The sequence below is a fragment of the Notechis scutatus genome, chromosome 1, assembly GCF_049901735.1.
Source record: "Notechis scutatus isolate UNSWTSFEM ecotype Mainland chromosome 1, rNotScu1.2, whole genome shotgun sequence".
NCBI classification, from domain to species: Eukaryota; Metazoa; Chordata; class Lepidosauria; order Squamata; family Elapidae; genus Notechis; species Notechis scutatus.
In genome coordinates, this window is record NC_142009.1 from 300,676,940 (window position 1) to 300,697,330 (window position 20,391).

Consider the following 20,391-nt stretch of genomic DNA (forward strand, 5'->3'; position numbering starts at 1 on the left):
TGAAGCTCTAGATGTAGCTCCCTCTCTTATCCTTTAGTTGGGCCTCACGCTGTTGTATTGGAAGACACACTCACACTCACTCACTCTCTCTCACACACATACGCACATCGAGAGGTGTTGGGGTATCTTACCTCCACAGTATTTGTTTCCAGAGGGCAAGTCATTTGTGTACGTTTGGCTGAAATTGCTCAAGGCGTTCCAGAGTTATACACAGTAGCCGATAACCCGGCGTTGCCCAGGTATTTATTTATCCCAATCCTGTATTAGATAGGAAAATCTTGTAGTTGGGACTCACACTGTTTTACTATCTCTCACGCAGCGTCACAAGTCTTGTATTCCTCTCCTCAGGAGTTTGTCTACTCTGGCACTTGGCCAATCGCCTGATGTTTCCTTGGAGGGCTCAGAGGGAGTCCCTTTGTGGAGTACTGTGAAGCCATTACCATGGAAAGTCCACTGTGCTGTACAGAAGCCATTTTAAGGCACAAACACCCAGAGGGGTGTTAGGGGTGTCTTACCCTACAGTATTTGTTTCCAGAGGGTAAGTCATCTGTGTACCAAGCTTGGTTGAAATTGCTTGAGGTGTTCCAGAGTTATGCTGGAACACATACACGCACACATACACGTTTTTATATATAGATAAATTTTTATGCTGCCCATCTCCTCTATAAGGCAACTCTGGGCAGCTACAGATTATTAAGGGATTGGGACTATATCTGAAGCATGTATTTTCCCAAAGACCTAAGTTTGAGGACAATGAACCAAATGATTTTCACTCTATAGAATATTATGTCCGTCCTACCCGGGGAGTGAGATTGGCTCCATCCACAATGTCCTTGCAGAAGTCCCCCAAAGCTTGACTGTGTTGATAGGCTTGGGGATCTCAAGGAAGTGGTGATTTAATGAGGTAGCTACATTGCTTGTAACATTTAATAATCTTTTCTAGCAATTAAATGTTTTAATTATGAAATTTAAATATATGTTAATATTAATAATTTTCAATATTGTGACTGTTTCTTATTGTATGTTGCCCAGGATCATGTTCAGGAGATTGAGGGGGGCATATAAGTATGATAAATAAATAAATTCTACACCATTATCTGGTTATAATGCCAATGGAATAAAAAACCCTTAGATGACATTTTTTTAAAAGGTCTTGGCTATGAAGGAAATCCAGATTTCTTTCAGGTCTTCCACCAAAAGTGGATTCCATACTTTTCAGTTTTAGGAATGTTCATCATTACAAATATACAATTTTCAAGGCTGTCCATTAATGTAATCCCCAAATAGAGAAATTTTCAAATTAATAAAAAAATCTCTCCCAAAATCTACTGCATTAACTTTAAACCATGGAATGTTTTACATCGGTTGGCTCTTAAATAAGGATTACACCTTTTTTAAGTACACACTAAATGGAAAAATTATTTTTAAAATCTTTGCTTCATAATGGATATGGTATATATTGCATATGTTTTGAAAAGATACCTTGCTTGATGAAAAGATACATTTGAAAGAAGTGGACCTAAATTCATCCAGATTCAACTTGTCCACAAGGACACAATTTATTGGAAAAGTAAGAAAAAATAAAACTATGATTTTTACAGACTAGTATGATTTCATTTCATGGTTTCTATACATCTTTTCATATATTTCTTTTCAAGTAGTAGCTTAAACACAAAATGAATGCATGTAGCTTTATGTAACTAATGCTGTTATTTTTTTCAAAACAATGTGCAGTAAATATGGTATTTTTTGTTAATAAATAAATTAGGCAGATCTAAAATAGCTATCTTCAGTTTACTGACTGGCAAAGCTAGATACACTTTTATAGCATTTATCCCTGGACCAAATTGTCCTTCTTGTATTTCTGTAATACCTTCCCAGAAATCAACAGCATACGAAACATGAAAATAAGAGGCATTTGGCTTTCATATTTAACTATCTACTTAAATAATTTTTGTAAGCAGATATTATCAAAATCAATTTTAATAGTTATTTTTATAGTACCATAATCTGTGTACATTTACTAATCATTCAGTAGCAAAGAATGACACATCAACATGGCGGAATATAATGATTTTAAAATAATTTGTAAAACCTAATCAATTTCACAAGATTTTTTTGTATATCTGGCAAGTATCTATAGGTTTAATGAGTATATCATTTGTATCCAAAACTATAGCCTTAATATGTATATGAAAACAGAATGTGTGCTTAAAGCATTTTTTAAAGAACTATTTTAATACATTTTGCCAACTTCAGTTATCCTGCAATATTTGTTATGTAACATTTGACTGTCAGAATATAACTAGCTTACAGAATTTGCTTCCCAGTTTCCCTTGGTAATAGAAACAGAACAGTAAAGTGCATGAATGAAGACCATTCATGAAAAGCTGCAAATCTGTTACAAGAAAACATTCATTAACATCTGATAAAATACATATTTATACACATTTATTTGTGTATATCCATTTTAACACATAAGTAACTGTGCAGGGTTCATTTCAGATGTTACTAATGTATATTAATATGGCACTGAAATCATGGCATCAAAATCTTTTTTAACTTCTTCACTTCAAAATTAATATCGAATCTTGGAAAGGCTATAGCTCAATGACAGAGCACATGATACACATAGAAATTCCGGGTTCAATTCTAATTATCCTCCATTAAAAGCAATTCAGAGAGCAGATTCTTGCTTGAGACTGGAGAATCACTGCCAGAGTAGATAATTCTAACCTAAATGGATCAATAAGCTGATTCAGTAGAAGGTAACTTATGTCCAGCTTGATAGTGTTAATACTTACAGAAATATCTAACGGAATATAAAATATTAATGCCAACTGGAATAAGAATTATAATAACATTTATCAACTATATCCAACACTTTTGACTTCAGTTAATCAGATTCTAGGTGTTGGCTGAATATATATACTAGTTCAGTGCATCATAGCCAGTATTGGCCCAACATTTAGTTAAAAAAATACTAAAGGCATTTTTAGAGCAAAACAAGGAAGAAATAAGTCTTGAGTCTGCTATTGGAGAGGGTTCCTCCTGTGTGCCCATCAAATCAGCTTTGGAAGATTGGAATGCGTGGAGGCAGATCTGGAGGAACAGGAGAATAAAAGCAGGATGTTCCATTTTATGATGATGATCTTTAATACTCTAGCACAGTCTTCCAAAATAGGTTTGATGGCGTGCAAATCTCTTGCTATTCTTAGTCAAAATGTTGTTAACTGATTAAGTTCTGAAATTAAGCTGATGTACTGATTCATGCGTGTAATTCAAATATCTCTAAAAAATGAAAGGTGATTTGTATTATATTCAGTCTGTTAATCTGGAATCTTGGAAGTGCACTGTAAACATGATATTTAGAACACCTTTGAGCATATATGTGAAACTACAAATTTTTAGATTTCACATAATCTTATTTAGCAAAGTTTCAAAGCCTTGCTTTATAATCGGGTGATGCTTGATCTTCCTGTTAAGAATACATCCTCCAAGAACAAGCCATCACAACTGAGAGAGCTGCTCCAAATACAAAGATCTGCAGATATCATAAACTCAACCTGAACATCTATGGATCAGAAAAATATTGGATGAGATTTTATTGTATATTAAATACCCCTTTTCTCACTGTTCTTCTGACTGAATAGAAATTACCCAGAAGGTCAACGGTATAACCATAAACTAATGAGATTTTGTTGTATAGTAACCAAATTGTTTTTTTAATTCTGATCCTCAGTCCGAAATCTCACAACTGTATCTTGCTTTGGTACATCAGTGAAATGAACCCTACCTTTATGCCACCCACACAGAATTAATACAGAATGTTGCGTTCAGATTAGAATAAATATAAATATTTGTCATTTCTTTTCCTGTGTATTCAAGCTGTTTGTAACAGTTTCCAAGGACATATTCATAGCGGCTTGAAGCATATCATTTTCACTCACATCACCTCCTGAGAAGAAACAAGAAAACAAAATATATTAGTTTTAGAATACACTGTCTTTTAACAATTTTAAAAGACAGAAAAAGATCTAGTTCTGATGCTCATAGCTTATTAGTTCAAGACAGGAGTGGGGAACGTCTTGCTGTCAGACAGGCCTATCCAGGAATTCCCCAAAGACCTAGTAACCATTTCCTACTTTCTGCTACCAATTGTGCAATATAGTCAGTCAGATCCACTTTACCCATGTCTTTTTTTAATGTAGTTAAGAGTCAGTACATGATCTGACTGACTGATGTAAATTAAACCTCTGCAATGTCATGTGGCCTTCAAATCGGGTAGGAGTCTGGATTTACTTGGAACTAAATCTAAGTCTCCACTTTTGGTTTAGAAATTGGTAAAGAGGACTGGGGTCATTATTCTCCACCCTTCCCACCCCCCAGGTGTTTATCCTTTTCCTTGTTGGTAGATTCATAGAGGAGACTAGATTGCATTCAACTACAGATTCCTCTGAACAGGAAAACCCTTGGCTTAATATTAAAAAGAAAAAAATAAATTAGAAAGCCTTGAACCAAAGTTAACAGATGCCTATCCTTTTTTTTCCAGATATTTTGAGACATGTCTGAATATTTTATTAACTGATATAAATTTTATAAAAGTTGATATAAATTCTAAAAGAAAAAAGCATCAAATATTTTATTTATTCTATTACTTTTATAGCCTACCTTTCCTGTTAGGCTAAAAGAAACCAACCATATCATAATCAGTGAGGAATGTGAGGTTTTCTAGCCTGCCCTAGTTGTTCATTTTAAGCACTACACCACAATGGCTCACTGGCCTAGTTAGTCATTCTATTTCATTATTCATTCTTTGAATAATACCCAGAAAGCATCACCCACACAAAATATACCTGCTACTTCTGGTAACCTGTTTCTATTCTTTTATACCTTAAAAGGTGAATAAGAACAGAAAAGGTGATGCCAAAAAAAATGCTAGCGTAAATGCTAGCTAAAGTACAGTTTTCTAAAATTAAGTCTCATATATAACGCACTATGAATTCCAGCAACATATTTTCAACATATGGCTAATGGCAGATAAGTATCTATGGCATCCAAATAGGTTGGCAGTTAAGGGTGAATTTTATCCTATGCCACTGAAACCATTAGACTTAGAACTGATTCTATGAGCACTCCCAAGTTACAAATCTAATCAAGAGTGATCAGATTTAGAGTAGACTGAGCAGATTCTTTTCCCAGTTTATTAGTCCTCATCTATTACAGTTCAAACATCAATTCAGAACAAGTACCACCATGCTTGTACTTGATGAGAAAGGACAGAACTGGACATCATTCACACACTGGTACTTCATTGCTGTTCTCTACATAATCTCTATAAAGTAGATGCTCAAAATAAACACAAAACACAAAATAGTATTTTGGAAGACACCCACCCCACATGGAACTGCCACAGGACAGAACAGCAGTGCTTTCTGAAAATTTCAGATGGTATTTCCCAGAAGGATATGCTGACCAATGATACAGAAAGCTAACAAGATATTTGGTAAAATGTATTAAACAAAGTAAGAGATATCCTTGGCTCATCATTTGAAAGAATAACTGGAAACATGTTGAAATCTACCAAATAAAAGCAATACCTGTGTCATTAACTAGTGTGTGTGAATTTGTAGCTGCTTCACCATGGAATTGTGGAATCTGAACTTGCTTTTGCAGCTGCTGCTGTCTAAAATAATCAAAGAGAAATATGCAGCATTAATTTTTATTATACATACCGTGTTTCTCATATAATAAGGCCGGGTCTTATTTTTTTTTGAGCCCCGAAAAAATGGCTAGGCCATCTTTTCGGGGTGACTTAATTCCCACCCCTTGCATCTTCAGGCGGGCGGGCAGCGATGGCTTGAATGTTGGCCTCGGCATTGGTGGGGCACTTCATATCGGGTTCAACGCAGGCAGCACCATATCTGGGTGTGCAACAAAAGTACTTCCTAACGGCAAGCCCCCCACCATTCCCCCATTTTGCATGTTTTAATATAGGCCTTAATTTGGGGGAGGGGCTTAATTTCATTTCATGCCTATAAAACATGCTGGGACTTCCTATTGGGGGAGGCCGTATTGTTGGAGAAACAGGGTAGAAAATCCTATAACTTTATTATTCCTTGCCTTTCTTCATCCAATTTTATTTTTCTTATTTAATAATGAAATATTTAAAAAGTTCACAGTACAAGAAGCTGGACCAATTTATTTCAATTTTGCACTACACACATTAACACACATACATATATACATGTATGTATGTATATTTAAAATATCCAATTCTAAAAACTGATCAGATAGATTTAATATTTAAAGTATATTGATCCCAGAGAATTAGCCAATAAGCTTACTAACAAATGTTGACAAAACTCCACATTTTGGTCTTTTCTCCTAGATTCCATTTTTCTCCTAATACAGAATACACAACACAAAAATATTTTGGGATCATGCTGTTGGACAATACATCTGATTCCAAAGCCATGAGATGACAAACCATCCTTGAAAGGGCTAAACCAGTGCATTCTCAGAGAAAAGAAGAAAAAGTGTTCTCTGATCAAGATATGGAGTTTGGCACATTACTATGGTAGAATATACTTTTGGACAATAATTACAGTGATGATGATTAGAGGAAATGAAGTCCAGGCATGATATTCCCCTCTGAAAAAAAAATCGGGGCCGGCCAAAGAGACCCCCCACCGCGCGCCAAGAAATCGCTGCCCAGCTCCCTTTTCCTGCCGCTCAGCGGCCTCCGCCGCACCGCCCGCCCGCCCGGGCTCCGCTCAGGTATCTGGCTGGGGCTGTCAGGAGTTGCTACCGCCGGGCGGCCCACGCGGCTCCTCCTGCGTTGCCTCGGGAAGGGAAAGGCAAAACCAGGAGCCGCTGCTGCCGTTGCAAAGCGCCGCCGCAGCTCTTCCTTTTTGCCTTTCCTTCCTGAGGCAACACGGGACTGGAGCCACGCAGAGCCGCGGCAGCGGTAGCAACTCCTGACTCGGGGCCTCCGAGGGAGGAAGGAGGAGAAGAAGGGGGGAAAGGGGGCGATTCCCCAAAATCGAATTCGATTTTAATCGGAAGAATATCATGTCTGATGAAGTCTGTCTGTTGATGCATTTTCAGTTATTACCTTGAATTAATGCAACATAAAAATTTTCTTCAAAATAAAAATGATAATCATAGGTAAATTACACATGTACATAAAATAGACAAGGATTATAGGAGTACCAATTGCTAATGAATGTATTTTATCATTACATAATAAGAACAAGAGATGTACCATATCCCAACTAATTTATAGTCTAGAGCAAGCCAAAAGAGAAATTGGATCTGCTTGTGAAATAAGATCTTATTAAAAAGAAGCACTAAAAAGAATGATGCCAAGAGACAGGCAGTATAGCATTTTCAATTAAAAATAGTAACATTGTTGCCACTTTCGAACAAGATGACACAATGTTTGCCAAAAAATAATCAATGAATACATAACAGAGATAAATTATCAATTTGCTACTAGTTTATACTTTATACTGTCCTAAATAAAAATACTTAAGTCATCATACATTCATTTGCATTTCAAACTGGAACAATCATCTATATAACTGACCAATGAATTAGTTACGTAGGTAGCGTGTTTTGCCCAAGAACGGAATCCTGCTATCTGCAGCCAGCATGGTGCCTCAGTCTTGTACTATAATATCAAGCCAAAAGAATCGAGATATTTGCAAAACTGAGTGAGTGGTTCAGGAGTTTAAGAACCAGTTCAACACTGGGTATGAGTTAATTCAGGAAAAAAAAAAACTCTCAGCACTCTCCTAATACTTTGGACTACAATTCTGTGTTCTAACCAGCATGGTTGGCATTAGAAAAGATAGGAACTGTAATCCAAAATACCTGAAAAAATCAAGTAATAAAGTAATATCACTTAACAAAGGCTTCTGGGGCTTGCCATCCACAAATTATGCTTTACACAGTTTACATTACTTTTCAAAATAGGCCTGTCTTCGACGCCGCAATTCTTCTGATGGGAGAGATTCAGTTTGGCCTGTTGCAGATGAGTGTGGAATGTTCTGTGTGCAACAATCTGAGAAGCCACTTCGATGTTCTCCTAAAAGTCACACACACCCACTTATTGGGAAGGTTAAGTTAACCGGAATATTTATATGTTTTGCATAAAATAACAAAAGCAATCTACAATAGAAATTTGTATAATAATCATCATATAATAGAAGAATTAAACAGTAATAACAAGGAACAATATAAAAAACTTTTTAAAAAAGTAACAAATGCAACTGCCATCAATCATACTTTAAAACCTAGAACAGAACAAAACAAAAATATCCCCCGTTTGGTTTCCTCCACAGCTGGTAATAAAAAGGCTGGTGCCAGTTAGACATGCTCAGGGAGGACATTCCACAAAGCAGGAGATCATGCTGACTGTAGAATAAATGGAGGCTCAAAATGAACACTTTCACCTGTGATGTAATAATGCATGTACTAATAATCAGTTCTTTTAATATCACTGCATTTCAAAACCAGAAGATTGAGAGGTCTAATCCTGCCTTAGTAATAAAAGCTAACTGTGATTTAAGGCCGTCACTTTCACTTCAACTCACTTATTTATAAACATGAATTTAAAAAACAACACTGGTATAATCCTGCTTAGTAGCTGGGCTACCAACTGAATGTTTCATATCACCTTAAAGGAAGTCCTGTTAGATACTTAAAATATTTTAATAACTGCCTAAAACAGTTTTGAAATGCTGTCACCTTGTAATAATATTAATGTGAGACACACTATATTTTAAAATTATTATTCCTACCTTAAACTTCAGAATTTGGTTACTGAATTAAGAGAAAAAGTAAGATTACTCTTTTTGTTTTTGCTCTGATGGGATGGAAAAAGCAAGAAGCTAATTTTGAGTGTTAACCACCCTTCTGCCACCAAAGCACTCTTAACTGCAGATCTCTGGTAAATATCGTTCAACTTTCCTCACACTTTTCCATATATGTGAAAGTAAAAAGAAATAATTTCTTGCAAATACTTTATTTGCTTTCTTCACCAAACTTAGTATTAAATCATTCAAACCTGAGTATCAATCCTTGCATCTAGTCACTTCAGAAAAAATCCCACTCTGCTCCAGAGAATAAATTTCTCTGAAAAACTTAAATGAATCCAAAGCACATCACCAGATGAAACACTTATTTACTAGGGTTGTGCAGTGTTTGAACATGATTTGGAAATTAATTATTTTGACTCAGAGATTGTGAAAAGTCTAAATAAAATGTAACTCATTTTTAAAGTGTGCAAATCTTATAAAGACATTTTAAAGGCATGTAATGCTTCTGTGAGCAGAAAATTTGGTGTAACCTTGACTCACTTTGGGTCAATCACTGTCTCTCAGCAATAGGAAGAAAGTCACAGCAAACATGTCCAATCTCTGGCAGACAAAACTGCTGATTCTAGTCCTGGCAGTCAGCAGGAGTCCACACTGACTCAAAGGCACATATGCAAAAAGCTTCGGTGTACTTTTATTGCTTTGTTGTATTATATTTGAATATGATTAACCCTACAAAATATCAATTCATTTTTAAAAACAAAATGTAATCTTTTACCTTGCATACTAAGTTGAATAGCCCTCCGGAGATCTGCTTCTTCATCCTCCATATCAATTTCCTGTCTGCTGAGTGCAAGTGCTTTTTGGAAATTTTCTTCATCTTCATCTAACATATTGGTATTATCAAAGGACTGGTTAACATCTAGTGCTTGTTCTAAGTCTGTTTTTTGCACTCTGGAAAAGTTAAACAGAAAAAAAAAAACCATTCTTATTCTAAAGCCAAATGCTGTGCTATGTTGAGATGAGTAGTAGAGAGAAGGATTTAGTTTTTAAAAGATACAGTGAGCAGAAAAAAGATGGCCATCAGAATGAAATCGGACTGGTTTTTTGTTGTTCGTATCAGAAGCATCACAATATGACATAAGGCATACCATATGACATCACATTTAAAATATTAAATACAAGATTAGAATATCTCCAGATTAAACAGATCTTGCCCAGAAACTAGCAACATTGTGTTCTGTCATGCTGCCATGAGGTCCTCAAGTATACCATCATAGGGACACAAAGGGCAGATGTATGTGTTATTGTCTCCATGTCACCACAATCACAAAGAATAGAAGCCAGAAGTCTCTGGATCTCATTGCACTCATGCATAGTCTATTAATGAGGTCAGTAGATTTATATATAGAACCATTGACACTTTATTTAAGATTCTCCTAATAGCTGCATTTGCAAGGATAGCTATGAAGGTTGTCCAAGCCTTTTTTTTTAAAGTCTTACTTTAAAAAAAAATCCAATTCTTAAAAAAATATGCAGAAATGATGCAAAACTTATTTCGTATTTGGTGTATCTTCTATTACGCATAGACAATATCTTTATTATACGCAAACATATATTTTGGTTTATTCCATGTGTAAACATAATAATACCCTCTACTTTAGCTCCTATTTTCTTTGTTCATAATCAGGACTCAAAAATACCTACACCGAATCTATTAAAGCATTTATTTACCTTACCTCTGATCTCTTGATTGCAGTGTCTCTTCCCCAATTAATTTTGGCCTTTGCATTTGTTGCACTCGAATCATTTGCAGTAACTGATCAGCTTCACAATCAGGTAAGTCACCTTTTACAACAAATATTGAATAACCTATGAAAGATAAGAGGATACAAAGAGATTAGGAAGATAATCTAAAAATTAATATAAAGTACAATTAAGTAATTAATATAAAGTTAGTGGACAAAGCATTACTGGATAGAAAAAATGTTCTTTATCAATATTGGGCAATTTGGTTATGCATTCTGCATAACTCAGTTAAATAACAGAGGAAGAAGAGTGTCCTTAGATCAATATTACAGCAACATTAGAGCATTCAGCATCTGAAAATTAGCATTACCTTCCTGTTGTAGTTGGGCCAGAAAAAGTGCAAGGTAAGTATCAGAAATTAGTTCTGGACCAGTCAAGAGAGAGTTCAAGTTGAACCACTGTTCAAAGAAAGAAAATTAACATGCAGGGTGATTATTAATGATAGATTTTAATACATAGCAAAACATATACCTGCTATTAAAACAATTAAGTAAATATACTATATATGCAATCAAAGATAAATAAAATAATTTTTTTGTATTACTTACTACACCATGGAATAATATTTGTATAAATTTGACTGCTTGCAAATAAGAGAATTCCTAGTCTTTGTCAGATAGTAAATGCCAAGTTAATGGATACGATGACCTACAAGGTCCCTTCCAACTTGGTTAATCTGTATTACTATTTAGTTATAGGGAAAAAACAAGGCTGTAATCAAAGGAGTGCCATGAATACATAGCAGAAAACTTAACACATTGCAATTTCTGCTGTGGAATCATCTACTGCAGGGTTGTCAAACTCAAGGCCCGGGAGTTGCTTAGATCTGGCCCACGGGACCGCCTTGGAAACAATGTAGGACTGCCCCTGGTGCCTCTGCCAGTGAAAATGGAATTTGGGAGGGCCGTGCATGGCCCTTCCCCTGAGCTCTGTTTTCTCTGGCAGAGGAATAGCAAAACAAGCTAAAAACAAAACAAGAAATGTTTCCCCTTTTGCATTTGAGCATCCAAGAAGGAACAGGAAAGGAAAAAGGGAAAGACAAAGAAAAAGAAGGAAAGATGGGAAGAGAGCAAAGAAGGAAAGAGGGGAAGGAAGAAGAAATGAGAATGAAGAGTGAAGGAAAAAGAAAAGGAAGGTTATAATGAGGGAGGGAGGGTCTGAGGGAAGTCCTGCCTTAGCACTTGAGGACCACAGGTGCCCCTGACACGAGTGACGTTGATAGCCACACACACCCCCGAGGTCAAACACAACCCTGATGTGGCCCTCAATGAAATCGAGTTTGATACCCCTGATCTATTGCAATGCAAATGCCTGGTTTTAAATTAGAAAAACTGATTAATCAGAAACGTCAAGGGAAAAAACCTGGCTGCTGCTATTATTATTAGTCTACATGTTACGAAAAATTATTTTTGTCTGTTGTAACCTTCAATTAGCAGACTGGTACATCATAGGGCAAGAATTTTTGAATCAAGATACCTGAAATACATCTTTAAGTTAAAAATACGTATAAAATCCAGGACCCATTACTCCGATGGAACTGAAATTTCAAGTATCTTCAAGATGCAGCTGTTGCAGCATAACCACAGTCAGCTGCAGTCATGTGACTGATTTCCAAAGCTTCCTGCCAGCTTCCCATAAAGTCAGTGAGGAAGCTGGCAGGAAGTTGGAAGTTACTCTCTGTTCTGCTTATCTATAGTTCTATATTTAGGTAAGTAAATATTGATAAAGGAGGATTCAAAAGGTTGTAGGTTATCTAATACAATTAACATGAAAAAAATCACCTACATCATTCTGAATCAGTTCGTTTCAGAATGGGAATACTGAACAGTAGGAACAAAGCAGCTCTGGGAAATAACATTTTGAAAAAAGCTAAAATGTTTCATCAATTCAGTCAATCAATCAATCAAACTACCTACCTATCATTTATCTATCTATCATCTATCAATGAATGCAGTGTTTGTCATTAGACATGTACTAGATTTTGACTAAATTTATAGCTGATTCCAATGGTAAGTTTGACATAGATTTTAAAGAAGGAAAATATAGAAGAACTTTACCTGTTTCCCTAATTTTCGAACTGTAAACCAGTGCTCTTTATAGTTACATATAAAAGATCTTTCATTTCTGAAAATAAAACACAATGTATTCAGAGAATTAAATATTTGAGCACAGAAATATTAATCAGTGTTACCATTTTTGCATTTAGAAATGCCTACAGAGGTATTAAAACTGTGATTCTGATTATGTGAACTTTTCATCCACAGATAGTTCAGAATATTTAATAACATTGTTTTGGAGATATATTTATCATTATATATGCTTGATAAATACAGACATACTGGTGATGTCATCAAGCAGGTACTATTCAAAGACAGCATTCTACAGATTCTGAAATGTCATGAAGGCTCAGGGGACAAATGGACATGTAAGGCCTCAATAATATGAAACAGAAAATGTTGAGTGGATAAAATCAGAACTTGAAATAGTAATTTTCAAAAGGAATTCTGAAGGAAAGGATAAGGCTTTTCTTTTTCTTGCATAACTGTTACTATTTTTTAAATGGAAGCAGGGAGCTAAAAAATAAAGTCTTACATAGGATCGATCCCGAGCCTCTGATACTCTGGGCTGTTGAAGAGGATTAGTTCTAAACCCCAAACTTTCAAGGCATTGCTTATAACCTGTCAAAAAACAGCACTTTTCATGAGATAAATCAGTCAGTTATAAAATGTAAGCAATGCAACCATTTTAGAACTATAAAGACAAATATATTAACTAAATGTAGATACGTCATACTCAGAATAGACCACTGAAATCAATGGAACTCCAGAAGTCAAGACTAAAGTCACATTGATTTTAATTGGTTTGCTCTGATTAAATCTAGGCCCATTCTATTGTTTCCACTAAACTGAGAGTGGGGGAACAACCATATTTCATGAAAAGAAAATGACTGGGCTAAGATAATTAAGAATTAACCTTCATGAATCTACTTTGAGCAGGCCACATATAAAATACATTTAAGGGAGGATAACAAATATACAATTTGAAAACTAATTTGGCCTTTCAGAAAACCAGTTGCACTTGCAAGGAAAATAATAGGAAGAAAAAAAAACAATTTGATTCCCCCCCCCCCGCCCCCAAGTCACATTATACCTTAGTTGTTATCAGCAGCTCTATACAATCAATTTGCTCTGGAAGCATCAATGTTATTCTTACTATCTAAAGATCATTATGTGTAGCTGATAAGATATTTAAAACCTATCAATCTAATTCTTTATATCGTGAAATCACATTTCAACTATTTTAGGGAGGAAATGTCCCTAATTCAGGAATATCTGTTAAACATTATTATACTGATGTATCATTTGTGTGAATGCATGATTTATATCTTTATCCAAATTACATGATGCAAATGCTGTAAATCACTGCAGAAATTTAGTTCTTTGTGAATGAGATCTATAAACTATAGTTTTACTTTATATTATAAAAGACATTCATTTTTTTCAGGGACAAGATGTTAACCATTTTAAAATGCCACTAAAATAATTAAACGTTGAGTAACTATTCCAAATGTTTTTTTTTTTTTCAAAAAAACAACTAGACTTCCTTTGTTCTTCCTTGAAGTCATTTCACTTCTTACCCAAGAAGCTTCTTCAAGTTCTGACTGAATGTTGGAGAATGGAAGGATTTATATATATATTCCTGTATACCACTGATCTGTTTACAACATAGTCCTTTTAGCAATTCCAAGAAGGTTCCACATCCATTTGCACTATTAAGGTGACCCTGAGGACAGATAAACCTCCAGATAACCTCAACAATTCCTGAAGAAAGTGTTAATGACCAGAAGACTGCAAGGAATATAAATTTTTCCATTCTCCACCATTCACTCAGAACTGAAGACGCTTCTTGGATCAGAAGTGAAACATTTTCAGGGAAAAACAAAAAAAGTCCAGCTGCATTTTGAAAAAGCACCTTTAGGACAACCATGACCTGGATGACTGAGAATCTCCATAGACATGTTGAGTGACTATTTGCATGAGAGCTGTATTTCTGGATATCACGGAGTCCTACAAAAACTCAGTATATATCCATCTGTTCTTAAATTTCTTGTTTGAAATACATTACTAGTATAAAACTTGTTTGCCAACTATTGGGAAATTAAAGAGAGAAATTCACCCTGCGTCACATTTTGTAGAAGAGGAGAAACTAAAAGCAATCTATAGAAAAGTATAATGATAAATTGCAGATTAAGTCTGCCAGCTTCAGTGATTTCAAACTTGATACAAATATAGTCAACTTTGGATAGTTTACTTCATTGTTACAAACTACTGTACTTTGCAGGGCATATATACTACGTAACGTACATGGCTCTGAAGTCTTTGTTCCTAGTTTACTTATTATTTACTTAGCCTAGTTATTACATACAACAATCTATCCCAAAGTAGCCTACTATAAGGACAAGTTAGACACAGGTACTCCTCGAATTAAACACTGTTTAGTGACCATTCAAAGTTATAATGGCAGTGAAAAAAGTGTATTATAACTAGTCCTCATACTTACAACTGATGCAGTATCCCGATGTCACATATCAAAATTTGGGCACTTGGCAACTAGCATATATTTAGGATGCTGCAGTGCCCTGGGGTTATGTGATCATAATGTGATCTTCCTAGTCAATTTCTGACAAGCAAAATCAATGGGGGAAGCCAGATTTGTTTAATGAGTGCATTTGTCATTTAACAACTGCAGTGATTTCTTTAACAAGGTAAAATTGGGTGTGACTCACTTAACAACTGCCTTGCTTAGCAATTGTCCCAATTATGACTAAGTTGAGGACAACCTGTAATTAATTATACAGGGATATTGTAACAGTACGTGGGGATAAGCCTGGATATAAGAGGGGAAGAGATGCTGCCAAAGAGAAAGTGGAAGGTTTATATTATCAGCCTTACAAGATCCTGTTAATGTAACCTCACAGTCAAGTAGAATTAGATCATCTGGTCAAGTTTCCTGTCTCGCTTATCTGGAAATGCTGAGATCAATTTTGAGTAGAAACTGCATGTGTGTGTGATCGCATATTTGCACACAGAGGGAGTCAGTTTTATCTAGGAAGCAAATTTGCTGTAGTGATTAAGGCACCACATCAGAAACCAGAGGGCTAAGTTCTGATCCCACCATAGGCTTGAAAGCTGGCTGAGTGATTTTGGGCCAATCATTCTCTCTTAGCTCTCAACTCACTTTATAAGGTGGTTGTTATGAGGAAACTAGGAGAAGGGAGGAGTATTAAGTATGTTTATTGCTTTGAGATTTTTTTATAAAAGTCATAAAGGCAGGATAAAAAAATTCAATATCACTCTCCCACCGTCTCTTTTACAGCTTGAGAAGTTGGTGAGATTCCTTTCTGAGTCTCTTTCTCTGCCCATTATGCAGTTGCAAGCCATGCACTCTCTTTATCGGATCATTCCCTGGGCTGCCTCTTTTCTCTCTACCTCCCACATGTTTATGTATGCAAACTTTTTAGTTTGTAATGACATATTTGGAAAATATACTTTACACATATAAAAGTACATTTCTACCATCCTTGATGTACAATACAAAGGAAGATTTTTATTAATTACAGATATAAATAAATAAGCAAATCTGTCCAGAAAAAACTTAACGCAAACATTTTTTTTAAATCCCAAAGGACAGATAAATTGGGGCAGGAAAAAAAATCCAAATAATGTATTACATTATCAGTTTGCCCTGGGGAAATCCATCTCATCCTAACTTATGTAGAACAATTATATAAATTATTAGAATGCTAATCTTCTACTGAAAATCACTGGGGTGAAAAGGCATGGAAGCTATTTATAGAATTGCAATCACAATGCAGGAGTGAAACATAAGGAACTCTCTGTAACCATGGCTTTGTTCCTTATACATTTTTAGAGGCAAACATTTACCTTTAAAAAATGTATTCACTGAGCACAGCTGTTTCCTAAACAGCTCTCAAATAGGAGCCCAAGGTATTTCAATAAGCATCCTCAAATGTTGTATTTTAATGAAGTTTTCAAAAATTAGAGAGCAACTGCTTAGAAACTGCTTACTTGAATTGAGAAGAAACCACTATCATCCATGTTTACTGAAGGTTGCTGTTCAACAAAGAATGCAAAGGAAAGAAGATTAATTTATGTGCTACGGAAACTTTTGGAAAATCATATGTAGAGAATAATTTCAGTTAATCTCAGTAAATCTTAAAACTTTAAAAAAATACTTTTAATGAACCATTCTGAAGGCATGAGAACAAGTGTGACATTCTGGGATCTGCAGGTTATGTCAATGAGAAACAGCAAATAAACTATGTAGACAGGCAACACCAGGCAAATACAAGAACTTACTGGTTAGTACAGTAGCCTTTTTCATTTTGTTCTTTGTTATACTCATTTGTGGATATCAATTTAAAAGTAGCTGGGGATAAAATAAATTCTGTACCTTAAGTTCTCTAGTTTCTAAAAAAAAGTCTTTAAAATGTTAAATAGAAGCTTCACTGAGAAATTGACTGTAATTCTAATGCAGGTAGTTCTCAACAGTCATTTAGTGACTGTTCAAAGTTACAATGGCACCAAAAAAGTGATTTATGACTGTTTTTCACACTTATGACCATTTCACCATCTCAATAGTCATGTGACCAAAATTCAGGTGCTTGGCAACTGACATATTTATGATGGTTGCAGTATCCTAGAGTCATTTGATCCACTTTTGTGACCTTCTGACAAGCAAAGTAAATGGGAAAGCCAGATTCAGTCAACAACTGTGTTACTAACTTAACAACTGTGGCAAGAAAGGTCATAAAATGGGGCAAAACTTACTTAACAAATGTTTCACTTAGCAACATAAATTTTGGGCTTAATTGTAGTCTCGAGGATGCTATTCCAGGAAAGAGAATAGATAACTTTACATTTCATCATTCTGAAATTCAGTTTCAATATAAGCTCTTTCAGTAAGAAAATATGCAGAACAAAAACTGGCAAATAAATATAAAACCACCTGAAGAGATGTTACCTGTAAAAATATTCTATATTCTTCACTAGAAACTCCACCTTCTGCCATTCTTATTCTCTCTTCTTCATCTAACTGCTGTGCAATAGAAGACAGTTCCACAGGACTGAAATACTCCCCTTGCAGTAAGTTATTCAAACAGTGCTGGGCACACAGAGAACCTTCTTGCTAAATTATGAAAAATTTAAAAAGAAAAAGAAAATGTAGTATTGTATTATCTTTTCATGTTTATTGTTCAAAAACCAGAGCAAGTATATCCTTGAGGTTACCCTGCTTCTGTGTTTAGCCAGAGATAGTGAAATAGATATATTGCGATAGCTTTCTTCGTGATTTCAACAATTATGTTTTTAACATTTTGCACTATATTTTAATGCATTTATATCAGTTTGGACTATTAAATGAATACACTATACATGAAAGTGTTTTGAATAAAGCTCACTGTTTCCATTAAAGTATTTAGCTAAAATTATGCCCATGCAAATATGTACCCAAACAAGTCCAACTAGTTCTGCGTGAAATTGCAGAAACATATTCATAATCTTTATCATTTAAGTTTACTAAATCACATATTTAGTTTTCCAGCTTAACTTTTTTATTGTTCCTAGCACATTAAGCCCTGCATAATACCTACTATTACCTATTTTTATTACCTATTACCAAGAGAAAAAATGCACATCAGTTAGCTGTCTTATATATCTAGTACTAATTTTTACAATTTTAATGTAAAGTTAATAAGAAAATCAGATGTATGAATTTATAATATATAACATATACCTGTTTCTAAACATAAAAGTTGCATCTATCCATATATAGTCAATTAAAATAGTGTTCCTGGCTGATTTAAATCAATATGACTTAGACCAAACTTCAGGTTTTTTTTCAGTTATCAGTTGCTAACAACATAGATGGCAAAATGCAACTACATTCACATCCTGCTTGAAGGCATTTGGTAGCCCATTAAAGAAATTGGACTAGCCTCTTAATACAGTTCTTTCTCTACTCTTTGACCTAAACATGCATAAAAAAGGCATTTATATACATTCCAGGATAGCAATTTTTTTTCTTTATGCCAGAGACACCCAACCCTCTGGGATGTTTTTAGGGACATGCAACTCTTGGGAGGGGGAATCAATTTAGCAAATTCATGTTATGCTTAAAAATGTTCTTCCTTAATAGCTAAATTAGTTGGATACCATTACTTTATAATACTATTAATATATCATTGCCTTCAGAATAATCTGAAATGTATCATTTTAACTTCCCAATAAATGTACATCTAGAGATTTCAATGTTACACAAAACAAAGATGGAAAAGAAACTCAAACCATTCTCTTCACCCAGCAGCAATAATGTTATTCATGTTGTCAAGAAAAAGGGGTTCATATTAATGACAGATGTATGAGACATACACAGTTTCAAAATAACCAGTTCCATCAGTAAGGCAGGAAACAAAATCATGTACTGTATCATTCTGCATGTATAAGCATGAATAGCTGAAAGGAAACGAGGATATACATGCAGCACCTCATATAAAATGTTAGTGTTTAGTAACACCAGTTCATATGTTCTTGTCCTCCATGCTAAGCTCCATGGTTCAGCTCACTTCCTTGTTTTCTGCTCAGCAGATCCTGCCAGCATGGTCGGGGGCGAGGATGCTCGGAAAAGATTCACTAAGCATGGGAGACAAAATGCTTCCTTGCACCCCCCCCAGCTACAGGAATGTACTTTAAAAGCAACACCTTAAAGAGTAGCCGTCCGTTTTCAACAAACGTGACCGCTTCCCCTTCCGAGACAGGCGACAGTGTTTCAAAGCTCAGACCTTTATCGTAGCAGTCACTATCCTCTCCTACTGATTGGAAACCCTTCACCCGCCTTGCCTTTCTAAGTACCTCCGAAACACAAGAAATTGGCTTTATTCTTATTCTTCCCTTCGGCAGCTTGAATATAAAAGTATAAAAGGCTAAAAAAAAAAAAAGATTTTGGTAGCCTTTGAACGACCCAAGGAACCGAAACGGCAAAGATTCGTTGTCCGGGCAAGCTGCCCGCGACCCGCCTTTCTTTCCTCTCGCTTCGCCCTCTTTTTAACCTCACACCCCACCTTCCGTAAGGGAAGGCAAGAGGCTCACTCACCCTCTCGTGAAAGATGGCCTCCATGTTTATGTGTCTCCCACCGCCACCATCGGCTTCCATCCCACATGATCCGACCCAGCCAATCGAGCCACGTTGTGCTCCGTGACCCGCTGCAGCCAATCGCCGAGGCCATCTCTCCGTTCCGACGAGGTGTCCCCTTGACTCGCCTCGATGAGCGCAACAAACGCCCCGTAGTAGCCCGTCGCAACGCTCTGCGCGGCACTTGCTGTCGTGCTCCGGGGTCTCCTGCGGCGAGACGGACAGCGGACTGCACCGGTGGGGACCCTGCTCGGGCGGGCTCGCGTCGTACCGCCTGCGGGGCATTTTTAAGAGTAAACAAGGATGGAAAGGCGACAATAGGAAAAGAACGCAACTCTTATTTGCCTACTGCACTTGTTTTATTTATTTATTTATTATTTATTTTGATTTGTCAATCGCTTACAAGATAATAGGTATAAGTATATACATAGTTATGAATACATGAAATGGGTACATATAAGAAAAATAAAAGAAACAATAGGACAGGGACGGTAGGCAAGTTGGTGCGCTTATGCACGCCCCCCCCCCTACAGGCCTCTTAAGGAAGGGG

At 35.8% G+C, this 20,391-nt stretch overlaps 1 protein-coding gene across 4 annotated transcripts; it reads right to left on the reverse strand.

Moving 5' to 3' along the window:
* Nucleotides 1-1,528: 1,528 nt before the first annotated feature.
* Nucleotides 1,529-20,014, reverse strand: ATXN3 (ataxin 3). Of its 4 annotated transcripts, none has more exons than XR_015746824.1 (12): nucleotides 19,803-19,959; nucleotides 17,676-17,840; nucleotides 16,721-16,765; nucleotides 13,224-13,309; nucleotides 12,689-12,755; nucleotides 10,942-11,029; nucleotides 10,562-10,694; nucleotides 9,601-9,776; nucleotides 7,969-8,092; nucleotides 5,601-5,686; nucleotides 3,797-3,958; nucleotides 1,529-2,736 (listed from the first exon to the last, which is right to left on the reverse strand). XR_015746824.1 is itself a non-coding variant. In XM_026679201.2 (11 exons), the coding sequence occupies exons 1-11, from the start codon at nucleotides 19,860-19,862 to the stop codon at nucleotides 3,864-3,866; spliced, it is 1,125 nt and encodes a 374-aa protein (XP_026534986.1). In that variant the 5' UTR covers nucleotides 19,863-20,014; the 3' UTR covers nucleotides 1,529-3,863. The 4 variants fall into 4 exon arrangements, 1 of the variants encoding a protein (XP_026534986.1); XR_015746823.1 differs by having other exon boundaries at nucleotides 1,968-3,102; XR_015746825.1 differs by lacking the exon at nucleotides 1,529-2,736 and adding an exon at nucleotides 7,592-7,675 and having other exon boundaries at nucleotides 3,906-3,958.
* Between the last annotated feature and the right edge of the window lie 377 nt (nucleotides 20,015-20,391).

Coding starts and splice junctions, on each gene's coding strand:
- ATXN3 (XM_026679201.2), bottom strand. CDS start 19,862: ATGGAAGCCGATGGTGGCGGTGGGAGACACATAAACATGGAGGCCATC. Junction 16,766..17,675: donor AATATAGAATATTTTTACAG/GTAACATCTCTT, acceptor TTTGTTGAACAG/CAACCTTCAGTAAACATGGA. Junction 10,695..10,941: donor GGCCCAACTACAACAGGAAG/GTAATGCTAATT, acceptor TATCTTTCATAG/GTTATTCAATATTTGTTGTA.